The 21,287-nt window shown below is 48.0% G+C and overlaps 1 protein-coding gene and 1 long non-coding RNA gene across 7 annotated transcripts in view; one reads left to right on the top strand and one right to left on the bottom strand.

Moving 5' to 3' along the window:
• Positions 1-21,287, top strand: part of LOC144494736 (coronin-2B-like) — a 155,463-nt gene that overhangs the window by 125,740 nt on the left and 8,436 nt on the right. For all 6 annotated transcript variants that reach the window (XM_078214018.1, XM_078214013.1, XM_078214015.1 and 3 more), the window contains 5 exons: positions 35-214; positions 8,453-8,569; positions 13,540-13,644; positions 16,313-16,409; positions 20,627-20,739. In XM_078214018.1, coding sequence (XP_078070144.1) covers positions 35-214; positions 8,453-8,569; positions 13,540-13,644; positions 16,313-16,409; positions 20,627-20,739 — 612 coding nt within the window. The remainder of the gene's footprint in view (positions 1-34; positions 215-8,452; positions 8,570-13,539; positions 13,645-16,312; positions 16,410-20,626; positions 20,740-21,287) is intronic.
• Positions 33-8,453, bottom strand: LOC144494747 (uncharacterized). Its single transcript, XR_013498147.1, has 3 exons — positions 8,262-8,453; positions 1,240-1,320; positions 33-159 (listed from the first exon to the last, which is right to left on the bottom strand). It is a non-coding gene; the product is annotated as an uncharacterized LOC144494747 (long non-coding RNA).

Genomic DNA, 21,287 nt, shown 5'->3' with positions numbered 1-21,287 from the left:
GGGTTCATCACATTTCCTTTGTCTTTTGTTACAGGTTATGATCTGGAACCTGAATTCAGGAGAGCAACTGATTCAGAATCCGGTAAAAATCCTGGATTGCCACAAGGATGTTGTGCTTTCCATGTCATTCAACACAGACGGCAGTCGCTTAGTGACCTCCTGCAAAGATAAGAAGATGCGAATCATCAACAGTCACACAGGAAAGGTGTTACAGGTTGGTGCAGAGAGCAGGGTTAATCTGTGGGGAACTATTCTAGCTCGCCTGTCAGTTAGAAGTGCAGCAAACAGGTGCATTGATATAGCACCTTCCACTCGTGATGTCACAAAGAGCTTTGTAGCCAATGAAACACCTTCTGAAGTGCAGTCATTGTTTGCAAAGCAGGAAATGCAGCAGCCAGTTTGCGCACAGAAAGCTCCCACAGGCAGCAACCTGACAACCATCAGTCAATCTCTTATTGGAGACTTGGCTTGAGAGCTGCTTATTGGCCAGGACACCAGGGGTGGGGGAGGGGGGGTGGGTGTGGATCTCCGCTGATCATCTTCCAATAAAAACATAGAAATATGAAAGATAGGAGCAGGAAGAGGCCATTCGGCCCTTTGAGCCTGCTCTGCCATTCATCACGATCATGGCTGATCATCCAACTCAATAGCCTAATCCTGCTTTCTCCCCATAACCTTTGACTCCATTTGCCCCAAGTGCTATATCCAGCCGCCTCTTGAATACATTCAATGTTTTGGCATCAACTACTTCCTGTGGTAATGAATTACACAGGCTCACCACTCTTTGGGTGAAGAAATGTCTCCTCACCTCCGTCCTAAATGGTCTACCCTGAATCCTCAGACTGTGACCCCTGGTTCTGGACTACCCCCACCATCGGGAACATCCTCCCTGCATCTACCCTGTCTAGTCCTGTTAGAATTTTATAAGTCTCTCTGAGATTCCCCCCTCATTTGTCTGAACTCCAGTGAAAACAATCCTAACCTGGTCAATCTCTCCTCATACATCAGTCCCGCCATCCCCAGAATCAGCCTGGTAAACCTTCGCTGCTCTCCCTCGAGAGCAAGAACATCCTTCCTCAGAAAAGGAGGCCAAAACTACACGCAATACCCTGGGTGTGGCCTCACCAAGGCCCTGTATAATTGCAACAACACATCCCTGCTCCTGTACTCGAAACCTCTCGCAATGAAGGCCAACATACCATTTGCCTTCTTTACCGCCTGCTGCACCTGCCGTCTCACCTGAAGGTCAGCAATTCCAACAGTGTGGCACTTCCTCAGTACTGCGCTGGGAGTGTCAGTCTGGACTTTCTGCTCAGGTCACTAGAATGGAACAAGAGCAATATATAAAGTTCTACTCGGTAAGACTCTAATGTGCTAACAATCCATTTAGTGTTTCCTCAATTATATTAAAAACAATTTAAATCAGGGAAAGAATATTTGCAAATCATAGAATCCCTACAGTGCACAAGGAGGCCATTCAGCCCATTGAGTCTGCACCGAACTCTTACCCAGGCTTACCACACAACCCCATGTATTTACCCCGCTAATCCCCCTAACCTATATATCTTGGTACACTAAGGAGCAATTTAGCATGGCCAATCCACCAAACCTTTGGCACAAAAACAGGAAATGCTGGAAAATCTCAGCAGGTCTGACAGCATCTGTGAAACCATAGAAATCATAGAAACCCTACAGTGCAGAAGGAGGCCATTCGGCCCATCGAGTCTGCACCGACCACAATCCCACCCAGGCCCTACCCCCACATATTTTACCCGCTAATCCCTCTAACCTACGCATCCCAGGACTCTAAGGGGCAATTTTCTTTTAACCTGGCCAATCAACCTAACCCGCACATCTTTGGACTGGAGAGAGAATAGAGCCAAAGTTTCGAGGAGGAGGCCATTCGGCCCATCGAGTGCGCATCTACTCTCCGACAGAGCATCTTACCCAGGCCCTCTCCCCCCACCCTATCCTCATAACCCTGCACATTTACCATCTCTCTAACAAACACGTCTTGGGACACTAAGGGGCAATTTAACATGGCCAATCCACTTAACCTCCGGGTGCTCCGGTTTCCTGTCGCAGTCCAAGGATGTGTGGGTCACGTGGATTAGAACATATAGAACATAGAACATAGAACATAGAAAGCCACAGCACAAACAGGCCCTTCGGCCCACAAGTTGCGCCGATCACATCCCCACCTCTAGGCCTATCTATAGCCCTCAATCCCATTAAATCCCATGTACTCATCCAGAAGTCTCTTAAAAGACCCCAACGAGTTTGCCTCCACCACCACCGACGTCAGCCGATTCCACTCACCCACCACCCTCTGAGTGAAAAACTTACCCCTGACATCCCCCCTGTACCTACCCCCCAGCACCTTAAACCTGTGTCCTCTCGTAGCAACCATTTCAGCCCTTGGAAATAGCCTCTGAGAGTCCACCCTATCCAGACCCCTCAACATCTTGTAAACCTCTATCAGGTCACCTCTCATCCTTCGTCTCTCCAGGGAGAAGAGACCAAGCTCCCTCAACCTATCCTCATAAGGCATGCCCCCCAATCCAGGCAACATCCTTGTAAATCTCCTCTGCACCCTTTCAATGGCTTCAACATCTTTCCTGTAATGAGGTGACCAGAACTGCGCGCAGTACTCCAAGTGGGGTCTAACCAGGGTCCTATAAAGCTGCAGCATTATCTCCCGACTCCTAAACTCAATCCCTCGATTAATGAAGGCTAGTACGCCATACGCCTTCTTGACCGCATCCTCCACCTGCGAGGCCGATTTAAGAGTCCTATGGACCCGGACCCCAAGGTCCTTCTGATCCTCTACACTGCTAAGAATGGTACCCTTCATTTTATACTGCTGCTCCATCCCATTGGATCTGCCAAAATGGATCACTACACACTTATCCGGGTTGAGGTCCATCTGCCACTTCTCCGCCCAGTCTTGCATTCTATCTATGTCTCGCTGCAACTTCTGACATCCCTCCAAACTATCCACAACACCACCTACCTTGGTATCGTCAGCAAACTTACCAACCCATCCCTCCACTTCCTCATCCAGGTCATTTATGAAAATGACAAACAGCAAGGGTCCCAGAACAGATCCCTGGGGCACTCCACTGGTCACTGACCTCCATGCAGAGAAAGACCCCTCCACAGCCACTCTCTGCCTTCTGCAGGCAAGCCAGTTCTGGATCCACAAGGCAACAGCCCCTTGGATCCCATGCCCTCTCACTTTCTCAAGAAGTCTTGCATGGGGGACCTTATCGAACGCTTTGCTGAAGTCCATATAGACCACATCCACCGCTCTTCCTTCGTCAATGTGCTTGGTCACATTTTCAAAGATTGGCCATGCTAAATTGCTCCTTAGTGTCCCAAGATGTGCAGGTTAGAGGGATTAGCAGGGTAAATACATGGGATTACAGGGATAGGGCCTGGGTAAGATGCTCTGTTGGAGAGTCGGTGCAGACTCCATGGGCCAAATGGCCTCCTTCTGCACTGTAGGGATTCTATGAACAAAGAACAAAGAACAAAGAACAATACAGCACAGGAACAGGCCCTTCGGCCCTCCAAGCCCGCGCCGCTCCCCGGTCCAGGATTGAATCCTGAATCCAGGATCCCCACCCAATTTTCCAGCCTATCTACATCCTAATATCCTATCCACCGAGCTGTCCCTCACAGTTACGATGCTTTGTTCATCACAACCTATTAACTCACCCCCACCCCCCCATTCCAGACCATGTGATCTCCAGGGAGAGGCGAAAACCCAGAGTGAAAACCCCAGGGCCAATATGGGGAAAAAAAAAATCTGGGAAATTCCTCTCCGACCCCCTGAGGCGATCGAAACGAGTCCAGGAGATCACACTGGCCCTGATCAGAAAATGCTTCCCAACCCTATTCATTTCCACTTCTGCTTTACGAACACCATCTGAATTCCCTGCCCCCGAGACAGGTTCCCAACTATCCGCAGTCTCGCTCTGTACTGGCACCAGCAAGATGATCATAGAATGAAGCCTTGAAACGAGAAACAAAGAACAATTAGCCCGCGCCGCTCCCTGGTCCAAACTAGACCACTCTTTTGTATCCCTCCATTCCCACTCCGTTCATATAGCTGTCTAGATAAGTCTTAAACGTTCCCAGTGTGTCCGCCTCCACCACCTTGCCCGGCAACACATTCCAGGCCCCCACGACCCTCTGTGTAAAATATGTCCTTCTGATATCTGTGTTAAACCTCCCCCCCTTCACCTTGAACCTATGACCCCTCGTGAACGTCACCACCGACCCGGGGAAAAGCTTCCCACCGTTCACCCTATCTATGCCTTTCATAATTTTATACACCTCTATTAAGTCTCCCCTCATCCTCCGTCTTTCCAAGGAGAACAACCCCAGTTTCCCAATCTCTCCTCATAATCAAGCCCCTCCATACCAGGCAACATCCTGGTAAACCTCCTCTGTACTCTCTCCAAAGCCTCCACGTCCTTCTGGTAGTGTGGCGACCAGAACTGGACGCAGTATTCCAAATGCGGCCGAACCAACGTTCTATACATCTGCAACATCAGACCCCAACTCTTATACTCTATGCCCCGTCCTATAAAGGCAAGCATGCCATATGCCTTCTTCACCACCTTCTCCACCTGTGACGTCACCTTCAAAGATCTGTGGACTTGCACACCCAGGTCCCTCTGCGTCTCTACACCCTTTATGGTTCTTCCATTTATCGTGTAGCTCCTCCCTACATTATTCCCACCAAAATGCATCACTTCGCATTTATCAGGATTGAACTCCATCTGCCATTTCTTTGCCCAAATTTCCAGCCTATCTATATCCTTCTGTAGCCTCTGACAATGTTCCTCACTATCTGCAAGTCCTGCCAGTTTTGTGTCGTCCGCAAACTTACTGATCACCCCAGTTACTCCTTCTTGCAGATCATTTATATAAATCACAAACAGCAGAGGTCCCAATACAGAGCCCTGCGGAACACCACTAGTCACAGGCCTCCAGCCGGAAAAAGACCCTTCCACTACCACCCTCTGTCTTCTATGACCAAGCCAGTTCTCCACCCATCTAGCCACCCCCCCCTTTATCCCATGAGATCCAACCTTTTTCACTAGCCTACCATGAGGGACTTTGTCAAACGCTTTACTAAAGTCCATATAGACGACATCCACGGCCCTTCCCTCGTCAACCATTCTGGTCACTTCTTCAAAAAACACCACCAGGTTAGTGAGGCATGACCTCCCTCTCACAAAACCATGCTGACTATCGTTAATGAGTTTATTCCTTTCTAAATGCGCATACATCCTATCTCTAAGAATCTTCTCCAACAACTTCCCCACCACGGACGTCAAGCTCACCGGCCTATAATTACCTGGGTTATCCTTCCTACCCTTCTTAAATAACGGGACCACATTAGCTATCCTCCAATCCTCTGGGACCTCACCTGCGTCCAGTGACGAGACAAAGATTTGCGTCAGAGGCCCAACTATTTCACCTCTCGTCTCCCTGAGCAGTCTTGGATAGATTCCATCAGGCCCTGGGGATTTGTCAGTCTTTATATTCTCTAACAAACCTAACACTTCCTCCTTTGTAATGGCGATTTTCTCCAACGGTTCAACACTCCCCTGCGAGACACTCCCAGTCAACACATCCCTCTCCTTTGTGAATACCGACGCAAAGTATTCATTTAGGATCTCCCCTACTTCTTTGGGCTCCAAGCATAAGTCCCCACTTTTGTCCCTGAGAGGTCCGATTTTTTCCCTAACAACCCTTTTGTTCCTAACGTATGAATAAAATGCCTTGGGATTCTCCTTAATCCTGTCTACCAAGAACATTTCGTGACCCCTTTTTGCTCTTCTAATTCCCCGTTTGAGTACTTTCCTACTTTCTTTGTACTCCTCCAGAGCTCCCTCCGTTTTTAGCTGCTTGGACCTAACATACGCCTCTCTTTTCTTTTTGACCAGTCCCTCAATTTCCCTGGCTATCCGCGGTTCTCTAATCCTACCCTTCCTATCCTTCTTTTTTACAGGCACATGCTTGTCCTGTAGCCCTAACAACTGTTCCTTAAAAGACTGCCACATACCAGATGTGGATTTACCCTCAAACAGCCTCTCCCAATCAAGAGCTGCCAATTTCTGCCTGATCCCACTAAAGTTAGCCTTCCCCCAATCCAACACCTTACCCTTGGGACACCACTCATCCTTTTCCATCACTATCCTAAAGCTAACAGAATTGTGGTCACTATTTGCCACATGTTCCCCTACCAAAACTTTGAAGACCTGACCGGGCTCATTCCCCAGTACCAGGTCCAGTATAGCCCCCTCTCTTGTCGGGCTGTCTACATATTGTTCCAACGAACCCTCCTGTACACATTTTACAAATTCCTCCCCATCCAGAGTCCCTGCCCTCAGCGATTTCCAGTCTATACCAGGGAAATTGAAGTCTCCCACAACAACCCTATTTTTCCTGCACCTATCCAGTATCTCCTGACATATCCATTCTTCCACTTCCCTTGGGCTGTTGGGGGGCCTGTAGTACACCCCCAACATAGTGACTGCGCCCTTCCTGTTTCTAAGCTCCACCCAGAGTGACTCGTTACACGACCCCTCTGAATTGTCCTCCCTCTGCACCGCTGTAATATGCTCTCTAACTAATACTGCTACTCCCCCACCTCTTTTGGCCCCTCCTCTGTCTCGCCTAAAACACTTGTACCCTGGAATATTCAGCTGCCAGTCCTGTCCCTCTTTCAACCAAGTCTCTGTCAGCGCAACCACATCCAAATTCCTCGTGCGCATTAAGGCCCCAAGTTCGTCTGTCTTACCTGCTACGCTCCTTGCATTGAAGTATAAGCACTCTAGACCTCCAGGCCCAGTGAGGTCGTCCTCCCCCAGAGTGCTCTTCTTCTTTGCCAGCCTTGTCCCAGCCCCAAGCTCGTCCCCAGCCTCCACACTTGTAGACCTAATATTTTGATCCCCACCCCCTTGCCATACTAGTTTAAACCCCCCCGAACTGCACTAGCAAAGCTCCCAGCCAGGATATTTGAGCCCTTCCAACTTAGTTGTGACCCCTCCCTCTTGTACAGGTGCCATCCTCTCCTGAAAACTTCCCATTGATCTATGAAAATGAAGCCCTCCCTCCTGGACCAGTCCTTTAGCCAAGCATTCATTTGTACCAACTCCCTATTCTTAGCCTCACTGGCACGAGGCATTGGGAGCAGCCCAGAGATGGCTATATGATTCTATATTAAGAAGATAAGAGCCTAAGAAACAGGAGTAGGGGTTGGCCGTTTGGCCTCTCAAACCTGTTTCGCCATTCAGTACAATCATGGCTGACCTTCTGCCTCAACCCGCTCTCCATATCCCTAGACTCCCTGGAAGACCAAAGCCTATCGATCTCCATCTTGAATATTATTCAGTGACAGAGTATCTGCAATCCTCTGCCGAAGAGAATTCCCAAAGATTCCCAACCCTTTAGTGAAGTAGTTTCTCCTCATCTCAGTCCTAAATGATCGGCCCAGATCCTGAGACTGTGGCCCCGTGTTCTAGATTCCCGGGAATGGCTGCCACCATCCACATCCTGCTCTGTTTAGTTTTGAAAATGTTGAATAATTTTCTCAAAGCATTTTTTATTTTATTCATTTATGGGATGTGGGTGTCGCTGGCTGGGCCGACCCTAACCACCCTCCATTTCAGAGGGCATTTGAGAGTCAACCACATTGCTGTGGCTCTGGAGTCACATGTAGGCCAGATCAGATAAGGACGGCAGATTTCCTTCCCTAAAGGACATTAGTCAAATCTGATGTGTTTTTCTGACAATCGACAATGGTTTCATGGTCAACAGCAGACTCTTAATTCTAGATTTTTATTGAATTCAGATTTCAGCATCTGCCGTGGTGGGATTCGAACCCGCGTCCCGAGCATTAGCCTGGGTCTCTGGATTACTAGCCCAATGGCAATACCTTAAGACCATAACACATAGGAGCAGAATTAGGCCACTCGGCCCATCGAGTCTGCTCCGCCACTCAATCATGGCTGCGATATCCACTCCATCTGACGAAGGAGCTCTGCTCCGAAAGCTTATGGTATTTGCTACCAAATAAACCTGTTGGACTTTAACCTGGTGTTGTGAGACTTCTTACTGTGATATGACACCACCAGCTTGAGACGATGCATGATTTAACTCAAAATTCGATCGCACAAGATCAGCTACAATTGGTTTGAGCAGCATTTTGGAAGAGCAATTCTTTCAACAATATAATGTACCTTATCTGTTCTTTAAAAGGTGGTCTATCTGTGTGCTTGTTTTACTGTACATGTTTTACCCAGTCATTAACCTGCCCAGTGATAGAGCCAGACCAATGTTCTGAGATGTGTGCTGATGGTTTATTGCTGTGTTGCTGTGTCTTCCGTCAGTTTGAGCTCACGTCTGGCTGTTGCTCCCTTATGGTTTGCAGGAAACCAACTCCAAGTTGCACAGGGCCAATAAAGTTCTGTACCTCGGCAATTTGAATATGGTGATTTCTGCTGGCTTCTCCAAGTGGAACAATCGGCAAATTGCCCTCTGGGACCAGGTGAGTGCTTTCACAGACTCTCCAAAGCACGCGTTGCTTTAGTCTTTAAGTGGCGAGGCCTAACTGCTACAACAGAGTGGCTGGCTAGGGCCCATGTCTGAGCCAACCACATTGCTGTGCCTCTGGAGTCACACGTAGGCCAGACCAGGTAAGGACGGCAGATTTCCTTCCTTAAAGGACGCTAGTGAACCAGATGGGTTTCTCCGACAATGGTTTCATGGTCATCAGTAGGTTCTTAATTCCAGATACTTTTTCTTGAATTCAAATTCCACCCAGGATTCGAACCCAGGTCCCCAGAACATTAGCTGAGTTTCTGGATTAATAGTCTAACGATAATACCGCTAGGCTATCGTCTCCCCTGTTGCTGAGTAATCATCACTATCGTGTCGGCAAACAAGGTGGCCAGGTTTTGCCAAACCAAGAAGTACAAACAGCGAATGTTTAATCTGGTTTTGGTAACGTTTCTGTGACAGAGGAATGTTGATACTGACAGAATCCTTGTTCTTTCTTGGTTAAAGTGCCTCAGAGTCTGATATGCCTGAACTGACAGGCCGACCTCAGGTTCACTTAAAGGCTGCACCTCCAACAATGAAACTTAAGTGAGAGGAATTTGCAAAACGATTTCCTCCTCTCTGTTGGTCAGTTTGACGTATTCCTAAAAAGAAAGAAGGCAAATGATTTTCCACTTGTGCCTAAGAGATTACAGGAGCTAATTGTAGCCCGCGAGCTTTTCCACATTTAGTCAGAATCTCCGGAATGTATATTTTATTGATCTAACACGTTGTCCAATCACTCGCAGTGTTGCTGACTGACATTGTATCCAAGGAGTTGGGGAATGACTGCCCCCTGTAGGTTGCAGTCTGAAACTGCTCGATTCCTCTTCTTTCAATCAACTATCTCTGGTAGGAAATGCCATGATTCATCTGTTTCATTATCTCCCTGTAAAGAAACATCTAGATGATCTTAAATTGAGGTTCTTCCATTGGCGATCAGAAACAATCCAGCTCTATTTATTTTATTGTAATGTTTCCAAGTCAATGACCTCTATCGTCGAGAAGGACAAGGGCAGCAGATACCTGGGAATCCCGCCATCTGCAAGTCCCCCTCCAAGACACACTCACCATCCTGACTTGGAAATACATGGCCGTTCCTTCACTGTCGCTGGGTCATATACATGGAACTCCCTCCCTGATGCTGTGAGGCAGCAGTGCTAACCACTGTGCCACCGCGTTGTGGATTAATGATGGAGTTCCCTTGCTTTCTCTTACTGAACAACAAGGTAAGTAGTCACCAGCACACGAGTTTGATGTGACCCCATCTCTCTGCTTCATGTCCTGCCCCCCCCCCAGTGAAAAGGAGAGGGGACAGAACAAAGAAAATTACAGCAGAGGAACAGGCCCTTTGGCCCTCCAAGCCTGCACCGACCATGCTGCCTGTCTGAACTAAAACCTCTTACCCTTCCGGGGACCATATCCCTCTATTCCCATCCTATTCATGTACTTGTCAAGACGCCCCTTAAAAGTCACTACCGTATCTGCTTCCACTCCCTCCCCCGGCAGCGAGTTCCAGGCACCCACTACTCTCTGTGTAAAAAAAACTTGCCTCATACATCTCCTTTAAACCTTAACAGTGAGTGACTTCCAGCCACAATGGAAATAACTAACCCTTCAGGCACCTTAATCTAACTGCAAACTCTAAATTGTCTGAAGATCTTTGACATAAAGCCCCTCTTAATGACTGTTAGCATAGCACTTTCCATGATTTCAAGAAGTCCCAAATGCTCTATAGCCAATGAAATACTTTTTGAAGTGTAATCACTGTTATAGGAAACGCAGCAGCCAACCTGCGCACAGCGATGGTCAGATAATCTATCATTTTAGTGTTGTCTTGCTGAGGGATAGACATTGGTCAGGCCATTTGGGGACAGTAACCCTGCTTTTCAAAATAAACACTATGCCACTGTGCTGCAGGAACAACTAAAAATAAAGACAAGTCAGAGCTCGATCTTCTCGGCTCTGGTGAAAGTAGGTTTGGCTCCTGGACTCTTTTCAACATTTAAGATCCTACATTCCTGCAGAAAGCTCAACTGGATCCACACAACATCTTTCCCATTGAATAAATACATTCACAAATCATTCTCGGGATCTGGGCCTGCTGGCAAGGCCAACTCTTACTGGGACGGTGCACAGTCTTCCCAGTGTAGTCTAACCAAGGTTCCACACGTGGTGAACACAACTCCTTCAATACTTTTCACCATGTTTTCCATCCACATATCCGTGTCTTAGAATCCCTACTGTGCAGAAGGAGGCCATCTGGCCCATCGAGTCTGTACCGACCACAATCCCACCCAGGCCCTATTCCCATAACCCCATTTACCCTGATTGTCCCCTCGACACTAAGGGGCAATTTAGCACGGCCAATCAACCTAACCCACACATCTTTGGAGTGTGAGAGGAAATTGGAGCACCCGGAGGAAACCCACGCAGACACGGGGAGAACATGCAGACTCCGCACAGACAGTGACCCGCGCCGGGAATTGAACCTGAGTCCCTGGCGCTGTGAGGCAGCAGTGCAAACCACTGTGCCATCGTGCCGCCCTCTTCACAATGTTCCAAACCCCCCTCCATCTGTATCATCTGCAAATGTTGATGTTGTTCCTTGCATTTATGAATTCAGAAATATGGGAATGTCCCAAATAAACATCCTTATGGAACATTACACCACATGTGTCCAAGAAACTCCCTCTTAATGATATCCTTTAGTTTCTGTCTTCAACCGCCAATATAAAATTGGTCACTTTTCACTGCTCCCACTTTTTTTTAGCAACAATCTAATTTCCTGTTTTTTGTTTATAAAAATAATTTTGTGGTGGGGAGTTCTTCTTGACTTTGCCCTGAGTGTAATATATGGCAATATATAAAGTTTTCTTCCAAAATTTCACTCGTGTTGCCACTTCTCGATTATTTCTTCCCATGTGCTACTCCATTGAGTTCTGTAGGGTTGGTCAAGAGTGACTTTTTGAAATCAGCACTCATTGCCCCCCAGTTAACTGGGCACTGCCGCAGTGCATCTTGTAGCTGGTACACACTGCTGTCATAGTGCATCGGTGATGGATGGGACACTGGTGAAGTGGGCTGCTTTGTCTGGATGATGTTGAACTTTTTGAGTGTTGTTGGAGCAAGCGCTCGTCCAGGCAAGTGAAGAGTATTCCACCACACTCCTGATTTCATAGAATAGTACAGAAGGAGGCCATTCAGCCCATCGAGTCGGTACCGACCACAATCCCACCCAGGCCCTATTCCCATAACTCTCAGTTACCCTGCTAGTTCCACTGACACTAAGGGTCAATTTAGCGTGGCCAATCGACCTAACCCGCACATTTTTGGACTGTGGGAGGAAACCAGACCACCCGGAGGAAACCCACGCAGACACTGTGAGATCGTGTAGGCTCTGCACAGACAGTGACCCAAGGCTGGAATTGAACCCGGGTCTCTGGCGTTGTGAGGCAGCAGTGCTAACCACTGTGCCACCATACTGCCCCATTTGTGCTTTGTAGATGGTGGAGACAGACATAGGAAGTGAGTGACTCATCACAAAATTCCCAGCCTTCAGCCTGCTCCTGTAGCCACACTATTTATGTGACCAATGCAGTTAAATCCGTGGCCAAGAGTAAATCCCAAGGATCTTGATGGTAGGAGGATTCAACTATGTGATTATTCTTTGAAAGAATCCCACAGGATCTTTAATGCTTCAAGTTTTTAGGTGTCCAGATCACCAACAACCTACATTCTTTCTGGTTGTATCACAGCTTGGTATGGCTCCTGCTCTGCCCAAGACCGGAAGAAACTACAAAAGGGTCGTGAATGTAGCCCAATCCATCACGCAGACCAGCCTCCCATCCATTGGCTCTGTCTACACTTCCCGCTGCCTCGGCAAAGCAGCCAGCATAATTAAGGACCCCACGCATCCCGGACATTCTCTCTTCCAGCTTCTTCCCTGCTGTCAGACTTTTAAATGGACTTACCTTGCATTAAGTTGATCTTTCTCTACACCCTAGCTATGAATGTAACACTACATTCTGCACTCTCTCGTTTCCTTCTCTATGAACGGTATGCTTTGTGCGTATAGCTCGCAAGAAACAATACTTTTTACTGTATACTAATACATGTGACAATAATAAATCAAATCAAATCAAAATGAGAGGGTAGGTAGCCTTGTTTTACATGTCCTCGGAAGAATGGCACCTCAGTTAGTGTGGCACTCCCTCAGTACTGCCACTGGGAATGTCGGCCTAGATATTTGTGTTCAAGACCTGGACTTGAGGCAATGGTGTTACCAACTGAGCCTCAGCTCACACCTGGAAACAAGTGAAGGTGCCCTGCCTTTTGCATAACACCCATCATTTGGGGGAGATAGTGGGAATGTCACTAGTAATCCAGAGGTCCAGGTTAACATTCTGGGGACACAGGTTCAAATCCCACCACGGCAGGTAGTAGAATTTAAATTCAATGAATAACTCTATAGTGAAAGATATTGGTGACCATGAAACTATCATCGATTGTTGGAAAAACCCATCTGGTTCACTAATGCCCTTTAGGGAAGGAAATCTGCCATCCATACCCGGCCTGGCCTACATGTGACTCCAGACCCACAGCAATGTGATTGACTCTTAACTGCCCCCTGAAATGGCCGAGCGAGACTCTCAGTTCAAAGGCATAAAGTTAAAAGCAAATCACTGCAGATGCTGAAACAGAAAATGCTGGAAAATCTCAGCAGGTCTCACAGCATCTGTGGAGAGGGAATAGAGCCAACGTTTCGAGTCTGGATGACCTTTGTCTTGTTGTCAGTTCTAGGGCATCAATAGACGGGCAACAAATGCCAGCCACGCCCACATCCCGTGAAAGAATTTTTTAAAATTACATTTTTTCGTGTTGCATTAATACACACTCTCTTTTTTAATAATAATTCAGGATGACCTATCTGCGCCTTTACGGGAGGAGGATTTAGATGGGTCCTTGGGAGTGCTTTTCCCATTCTATGACGCTGACACGCAGATGCTTTACTTGGCAGGAAAGGTAAGACCTCAATTTCTGAAGGTACATTTCCAGGGATGCTGTTGCCTAGTTAGGTCCCTTCTCCCAGAGCCCTTGGTATGTAATCTGGCAAAGTGAATTTTTGTAGAACCCGTGATCCCATTCTAATAGGGATAAGGGTGGTGGGGCGGGGGACGGGCAAAGAGCGAGAGAGAGAGAGACGGGTGGGTGTGCACCAAATTTTCAGCTTGGTCCTGAAGGTGATGATAATCCCCGTGTTCTTTGGTTGACCAAAGTCAACTCCATTCTGAATTGCAGCAGACAATATTCCTCCACTGTGAGTGCTCATCTTAAATCAATCCATTCCACTTTGGCCAAGATTCCAATCATTGCTGCTACTCACTCGAGATTCTCCAGGAAACAAAGGAGGTCATTTTGATGTAAACCGCAGTGAAAGTCGGGAGAACTGCGCAATCTCAAAACTGGTGGTAGATTTTCTTTATATTGGATACGGGCATCAAAGGTTGGACCGTTAAGGTGGCCACGCGGGGTTAAGATACAGATCAGCCATGAATTGAATGGCAGAGGAACAGCCTCAAGGGGCCGAATGGCCTCCTCATGCTGTAATGTTCCTAATGGTGGGTGGGTAATTGTGAGTTGACCAATATCGCCCGTTTTACACAACCACCCAGAGTCAAAACCCACCCCCAGAGAATTATTCCTAAGTAAAAACATTTCCCAATTTCCCATTCCCTTCCCAATCTATCTTCTTGCATATTCTCAGAATCCCTACAGTGCAGAAGAGGCCACTCAGTCCATCAGGTCTGCACCGACTCTCTGACAGAATATCTTACCCAGGCCCTCTACCCCGTCCTATCCCTGTAGCCCCACACATTTAGCATGGCTTATCCCCCTAACCCACACATCTTTGGACTGTGGGAGGAAACCGGAGCACCCGGAAGAAACTCACGCAGACACGGGGAGAACGCGTCAACTCCACACAGACAATGACCCAAACCGGAATCGAACCCGGGTCTCTGGCGCTATGAGGCAGCAGTGCTAACCACCGTGCCGCCCCAAATGCTTCATTGGAACTGAGTAACTCCAGGCACCGTTGTTGCTATGTCTCTTTGCATTCATGAGTAAAAGTGAGAGACAGTAATTTTATTCTGTGAAGTGTAAAGCTAATTGAATACACTAAACTGCGTTACTAATTTTCTCGGAATAGGCATCATAGTCCGATGCCTTGCTGCCCGATGTTGTTCTTCTCTTGACCCAGTTATGTAAGAGATGGTTAGAGAGAATAACAGGGTCAGGAGGAGGCCATTCAGCCCCTCGAGCCTGTTCTGCCATTCAATGAGTTTGTGGCTGATTTGTGATCTAACTCCATATTAGGGTGCCACGGTGGTACAGTGGTTAGCACTGCTGCCTCACAGCGTCAAGGACCCGGGTTTGATTCCCGGCTTGGGTCACTGTCTGTGTGGAATCTGCATGTTCTCCCCGTGTCTGCGTGGGTTTCCTCCGGGTGCTCCGTTTTCCTCCCACAGTCCAAAAGATGTGCTGGTTAGGTGCATTGGCCATGCTAAATTCTCCCTCAGTGTACCCGAACAGGCGCCAGAGTGTGGCCTAGGGGAATTTCACAGTAACTTCATTGCAGTGTGAATGTAAGCCGACTTGTGACACTAATAAATGAACGTATTCCCACCTTTTGCCCCCATACCCATTCTGATCAATCTCAGCTTTGGAATTAACAATGGACCTGGCACCGACTGTCCTTTTGGAGAAGAAAGGTCCCACACTGCCACCACCGCTTAGCGTTTCAGTGTGACAACCGTGGGAGAGACGCAAGTGCCCAGAGTGAAGAGTTATTTACTCTGGTGCAGGAAAAGACCATCAATTCTGTGCTGGTGTTTGTTACTTGAACCCCTTGGTCCAACGCTGCTCTGCTGTGTACTCCCTGCATCCTTTATCAATATCCAGGAGATTGTCACACCTTCCCCACAACAGTTCCTATGTTTATCCCGTTTTCCTTTCCATTCCGCCCAGGAGGGGAGATGAGCGGGTGAGGGAGGGTGGGGACGGATCTTTGTTTATTGTATCAGTCGAAAGACGGCACCTCTGGCAGTGTGGAGCTAGAATGATCCCCTCGGGTTCTACAATATTTCTCGAACCCGCAGTCTGCTGACTCAACCTTGAGGGTAGAATCATAGAATCATAGAATAGCTACAGTGCAGAAGGAGGTCATTCGGCCCATCGAGTGTGCACCCACCACAATCCCTCCCAGGTTCTATCCCTGTAACCCCATTTACATAACCTGCTCGTCCCCCTGATACTAGGGTCAATTTAGCATGGCCAATCAACCTAACCCGCACATCTTTCGGACTGTGGGAGGAAACCGGAGCACCCGGGGGAAACCCACGCAGACATGGGGAGAACATGCAAACTCCACACAGACAGTGACCCAAGCCGGGAATTGAACCGGGGTCCCTGGTGCCTTGAGGCAGCAGTGCTAACCACCGTGCCAGCGTGCCGCCCACCACATCGCAGGTGGCGCCTCAGTCTGATGCATGCGTACAGCCTGCTTGAAGGGAATGATTGTTTCGATGCTGTTATTGTCCACCAAGGACCACGGTCTTGTTCGCAGACTCTCTGTATCGAAGCTTGCAGTGATTAGACCCTGTTACCTAATTTTGTTCTTGCACGTTGACAGGGTGAAGGGAACATCAGATACTATGAACTGAGCTCCGAAAAACCTTACTTGCATTTCCTGATGGATTTCCGCTCTTCATTACCCCAGAAAGGAATGGGTAGGTTGACTTGGCTGAAGGATGATGTAGGCTGGGATTTTCAGACCTTTCCCACCAGCGGGATCTTCTGGTTCCACCAAAGGTGACCACTGGCCCCCACTGCCCCCCCCCCCAACCCCCCCCCAGCGGTGCAGCGGCAAGGAAGCCAAGTGGCCAATGACTTTGATGGGACTGGAATATCAATGGCGGCCATTGGCGAACCATCTCTGCCACTGGCCACACGTGCCGCAGGGAGAGTGGAAAATCCCGGCCAGAGTCTTTTTCTTGAGCTGTTAAAAATGTTATGTCTAGTATCACTTTTAATTGTAACAGCTTGATGAGCAGCATTGGTGTCGGAGACGTGGTTACCCGCCCAGGGTCCCAGTCAGGGGAAGATGCCGATGGCAGAATGATGAAAGCAAAATGCTGCAGGTGCTGGAAAACTGAAATATAAACGGAAAATGCTGGAAAATCTCAGCAGGTCCGGCAGCACCTGTGGAGACAGAAGCAGAGTTAATGTTTCGAGTCCAATGTGACTGTTTTTCAGAAGTCTGGAACAACTCGAAAGGTTAACTGCTTCTCTTCCCACTGGTGCTGCCAGACCCGATAGCAGAGCAGTTAACAAAAAACTATTCCCATTGGTGGAAGGATCGAGAATGAGAGGGCACCAATTTAAGGGAATTAGCAAAAGACGAAATGGAGACATGAGGAGAAACTTTATCTCACAGTAAGTGGTTAGGGTCTGGAATGCACTGTCTGAGAGTGTGGTGGAGACAGATTCACACAGTGAGTGGTTAGGATCTGGAATGCACTGTCTGAGAGTGTGGTGGAGACAGATTCACACAGCGAGTGGTTAGGATCTGGAATGCACTGTCTGAGAGTGTGGTGGAGACAGATTCACACAGCGAGTGGTTAGGATCTGGAATGCACTGTCTGAGAGTGTGGTGGAGACAGATTCACACAGCGAGTGGTTAGGATCTAGAATGCACTGTCTGAGAGTGTGGTGGAGACAGATTCACACAGTGAGTGGTTAGGATCTGGAATGCACTGTCTGAGAGTGTGGTGGAGACAGATTCACACAGCGAGTGGTTAGGATCTGGAATGCACTGTCTGAGAGTGTGGTGGAGACAGATTCACACAGTGAGTGGTTAGGATCTGGAATGCACTGTCTGAGAGTGTGGTGGAGGCAGATTCACACAGTGAGTGGTTAGGATCTAGAATGCACTGTCTGAGAGTGTGGTGGAGGCAGGTTCAATCGAGGCATTTAAGATGGTTATACAGATATTACTTCATTTCTTTTCAGTAGAAGTCTGTTGTTTTTTAGGGGTGGATTCTCCCGTTGGGCCCGCCATGGGGATCGGAGCGGGCGAGGAGGGGCAGACCTTGCAAAGGTCAGCTGACATCGGGTGGGATTTTCTGTTTTTTTGGGCGAGCGTGGCCGTAAGATCCTGCCCTTAGGGAGGGTTTCAGCAGGTGTAGTTGAGGATTATACAATGATGCAGCACAGGCGGAGGCTATTCAGCCCATTATACCTGTGCTAGCTTTTTGCAAAAGCTATCCAATTGGCCCCACTGCCCTGAAATCTTTCCTTTTTTATGTATTTTTCCAGTTTCCTTTTGAAATGTTACAATTGGGACTATTCCTTCCACTGGCAATGCAGTTCAGATCATCATAATGCATTGTGTGGAAAAACAAATTCTCCTCCTCTCTGCCCCCCACTCCCCCTGGTTCCTGAAGCAATTGCCTTCAATCAGTGTCCTCTTGCTACCAGCCCACCTCCCAATGGAAACAGTTCCTCCTAATTAACTCGCTCAAAATCCTTTGTGATTTTGAACACTGCTAATAAATCTCCCCTCAACAACCTCTGCCTAAGGACAGCTTCTCCAGGCTCTCTGCATTAACTGAAGTTCCTCAACCCTGGTTCCATTCTGTCTGTACCCTTACCAAGGCCTGGGCACCTTGCCAACGGTTATGGTGGGATAATCGATCAATAATCAGCCACGGTGCACATTACCTGTTGACTCAATGTCTCTGTTATCATGCTGCACTTTAACATGCAGTGAAACTGAGTGATAACAAACCCTGACGTTTCAACAGGGAAGATTATTTTTTTAAAAGTGGAATCATTCACGTGCCTGCCTCCAATGAGGTTGGAACAAAGGATAACTTGTGGGGTGGGATTTTTCTGGCCGCGCTCGACCCGAAACCAGAAAATCCCACCCTGGGTAAATGAACCTTTTCCGTGGTCCACCCCTCGCCCGATCCGATTCCTGTGGCGGACGGGACGGAAGAATTCGCCCCGTGGTCTGAGTAGCTCGGGATTTTAGAAATCACTTATTTTCATGTGGAAATGGTACCTCTGTGATTGCAATTGCTCCCAGCCCCTCCCGCACACCCCCACCCCACTCCTTCCTTTCTCCCCGCTCTTCCCAAAAGTGCAAACTGTTCCCTTTAGATACCAGCTTTAGTTTTGGTAATTACAAGTTTGTCCACAAATCTTAACAAGTTAAATTGACAGAGTCTCTCTGAGGTTCGAACTCAAACTGCTCTCAAGGGCTCTTTATTTATCTTTTGTTGTTGTTTGTGCTGATAGATAAATTTTTGAACAGTAAAGGAATTAAGGGTTTTATGGTGAGCGGGCGGGTAAGTGGAGCTGAGTCCACAAAAAGATCAGCCATGATCTTATTGAATGGCGGAGCAGGCTCGAGGGGCCAGATGGCCTACTCCTGCTCCTAGCTCTTATGTTCTTATATGGTAAGTAAAGCTAAAATAACCATAATAAACTGTCCCGTTGAATATCACTCCAGTGTTAACAAACAAAACTTGACTCTGAACCGCAAAGGGGCATATTAGCACAGATGAGCAAAAACTTGTTGAAAGAATCATAGAATACTTACAGTGCAGGAAGAGGTCCATTGAACCTGCACTGACAATAATCCCACCCAGGCCCTATCCCCGTAACTCCACACATTTACCCTGATAATCTTCCTGACACTAAGGGGAAATTTAGCATGGCCAATCAACCTAACTAGCACGTCTTTCTCTCTGTGGGAGGAAACCCACGCAGACATGGGGAGAACGTGCAAACGCAGACAGTGACCCGAGGCTGGAATCGAACCCGGGTCCCTGGCACTGTAGCAGTACTAACCACTGTGCCACTGTGGATTTTAATGAGTGTTTTAAAGGGGGAGAGAGGGTTTGAGAGGCAGCGACTCTTTGGGAGGAAATGCCAGCGTTTGAGACCCAGTTGGCTAAGGGTAGCCCCGCCATTGGTGGAGTGACTAAAATGGATGGTGCTGAAGAGGCCTGACATGGGAGAAACATGAGACCTCGAAGGGGTGTCGGGGCTGGGGGGGGGGGGAAGTGCAATGATCAGGAGACAGGAATGGGATTTGAACTGGAGAGTAACGACTTTAAGTTTGTAGGGTTGCCAGGCAGGGAACCAGGTGGGTCTGCGGGCACAGTGGGTGAAGGGGAAATCCAGGACTGGTTCAGATCAGGCAGCAGAATTTTGGATGAGCTGAAGGATGCGGAGTTTGGAAGTCGGGAAGCCAGTCAGGGCCGCTTTGGAACAGTGGGATTTAACAGCAACAAAGGCATGGATGAGGATTTCATCAGGAGATGAGTTGAGGCAGGAGCAGAGACAGGAGAACATGGCAACATCATGTTGTATATTTTATGGTTCAGAGTTGTGCAGTGCTGACGCTATGGGTGTGATTTTCCAGCCCCGCTCGCCCCAAAACTGGAAAATTCCACCTGAGGTCAATGGACCTTTCCATGGTCCGCCCCTCGCCCGCTCCGATTCCCATGGCGGGCGGGGCAGGAAAATCTCACCCTGTGTGTATAACAGGTTTAATCACAATGCTTTAAAATGTCTGCTCCACACTCCAGCTCTTTCTTCCAGCTCTTTCTATAGCTGTATTTACTTTTCTCTGAGTCCACACCCAGGCTTAACTAATCAAGCACAGTGAGCATCAATAGTAAACAGTCTCACATAATCAAACACAAAACAATTAAACACACATTGCATGGATCGGAACAATTTGTTGACTAAATACTCATTGGCAAAGAAGGAGTATAAACTTTCCAACCCCATCCGCCCCCGCACCCCCTTCCCCACCCCTGCAGCCCCCACTGCTTGAGCTTCTTGGCTGGAGAGTGAATTGCAGTAGCAGAAAGCCTCAGTACCAAACTTCAAAGACATTGGGTAAAAGTTTGTTATTATTTTTAATTTGCAGGTATCATGCCAAAGAGGGGCCTGGATGTCTCTATCTGTGAAGTTTTCAGGTTCTACAAGTTGGTGACAATCAAAAGCCTTATTGAGCCTGTCTCAATGATTGTGCCTCGACGGGTAAGTAAAGAAACACAGAATTAGAGAAACAGGCCATTCGGTCCAACTGCTCCATGCTAGCATTTATGGTCCACGTGAGCTTCCTCTCACCCCTCTTTGTCTCACCCCAGCAGCAAGGTGCTTCAGGACAGCGACTGTCAGGAAAACTATGGCGTCATGTCACATAAGGAGATCTTTGGTCCAAGTCCTGCAGTCCTGCCACATCCAGCCATGAATGGTGGTGGACAATTAAACAACTCACTGGAGGAGGAGACTCCACAAATATCCCCATCCTCAATGATGGAGGAGCCCAGCACATCAGTGCAAAAGATAGGGCTGAAGCATAGTGGGAAGGCAATGGCCTAGTGGTATTATCGCTAGACTGTTAATCCAGAAACTCAGCTGTTCTGGGGACCTGGGTTCAAATCCTGCCATGGCAGATGGTGGAATTTGAATTCGATTTTTAAAAAAATCTGGAATTAAGAATCTACTGATGACCATGAAACCATTGTCAATTGTTGGAAAAACCCATCTGGTTCACTAATGTCCTTTAAGGAAGGAAATCTGCC

This window comes from Mustelus asterias, chromosome 6 (genome assembly GCF_964213995.1).
Source record: "Mustelus asterias chromosome 6, sMusAst1.hap1.1, whole genome shotgun sequence".
NCBI classification, from domain to species: domain Eukaryota; kingdom Metazoa; phylum Chordata; class Chondrichthyes; order Carcharhiniformes; family Triakidae; genus Mustelus; species Mustelus asterias.
Note: the sequence above shows the minus strand (reverse complement) of the source record. Positions and strands in the feature narration are given on the sequence as shown.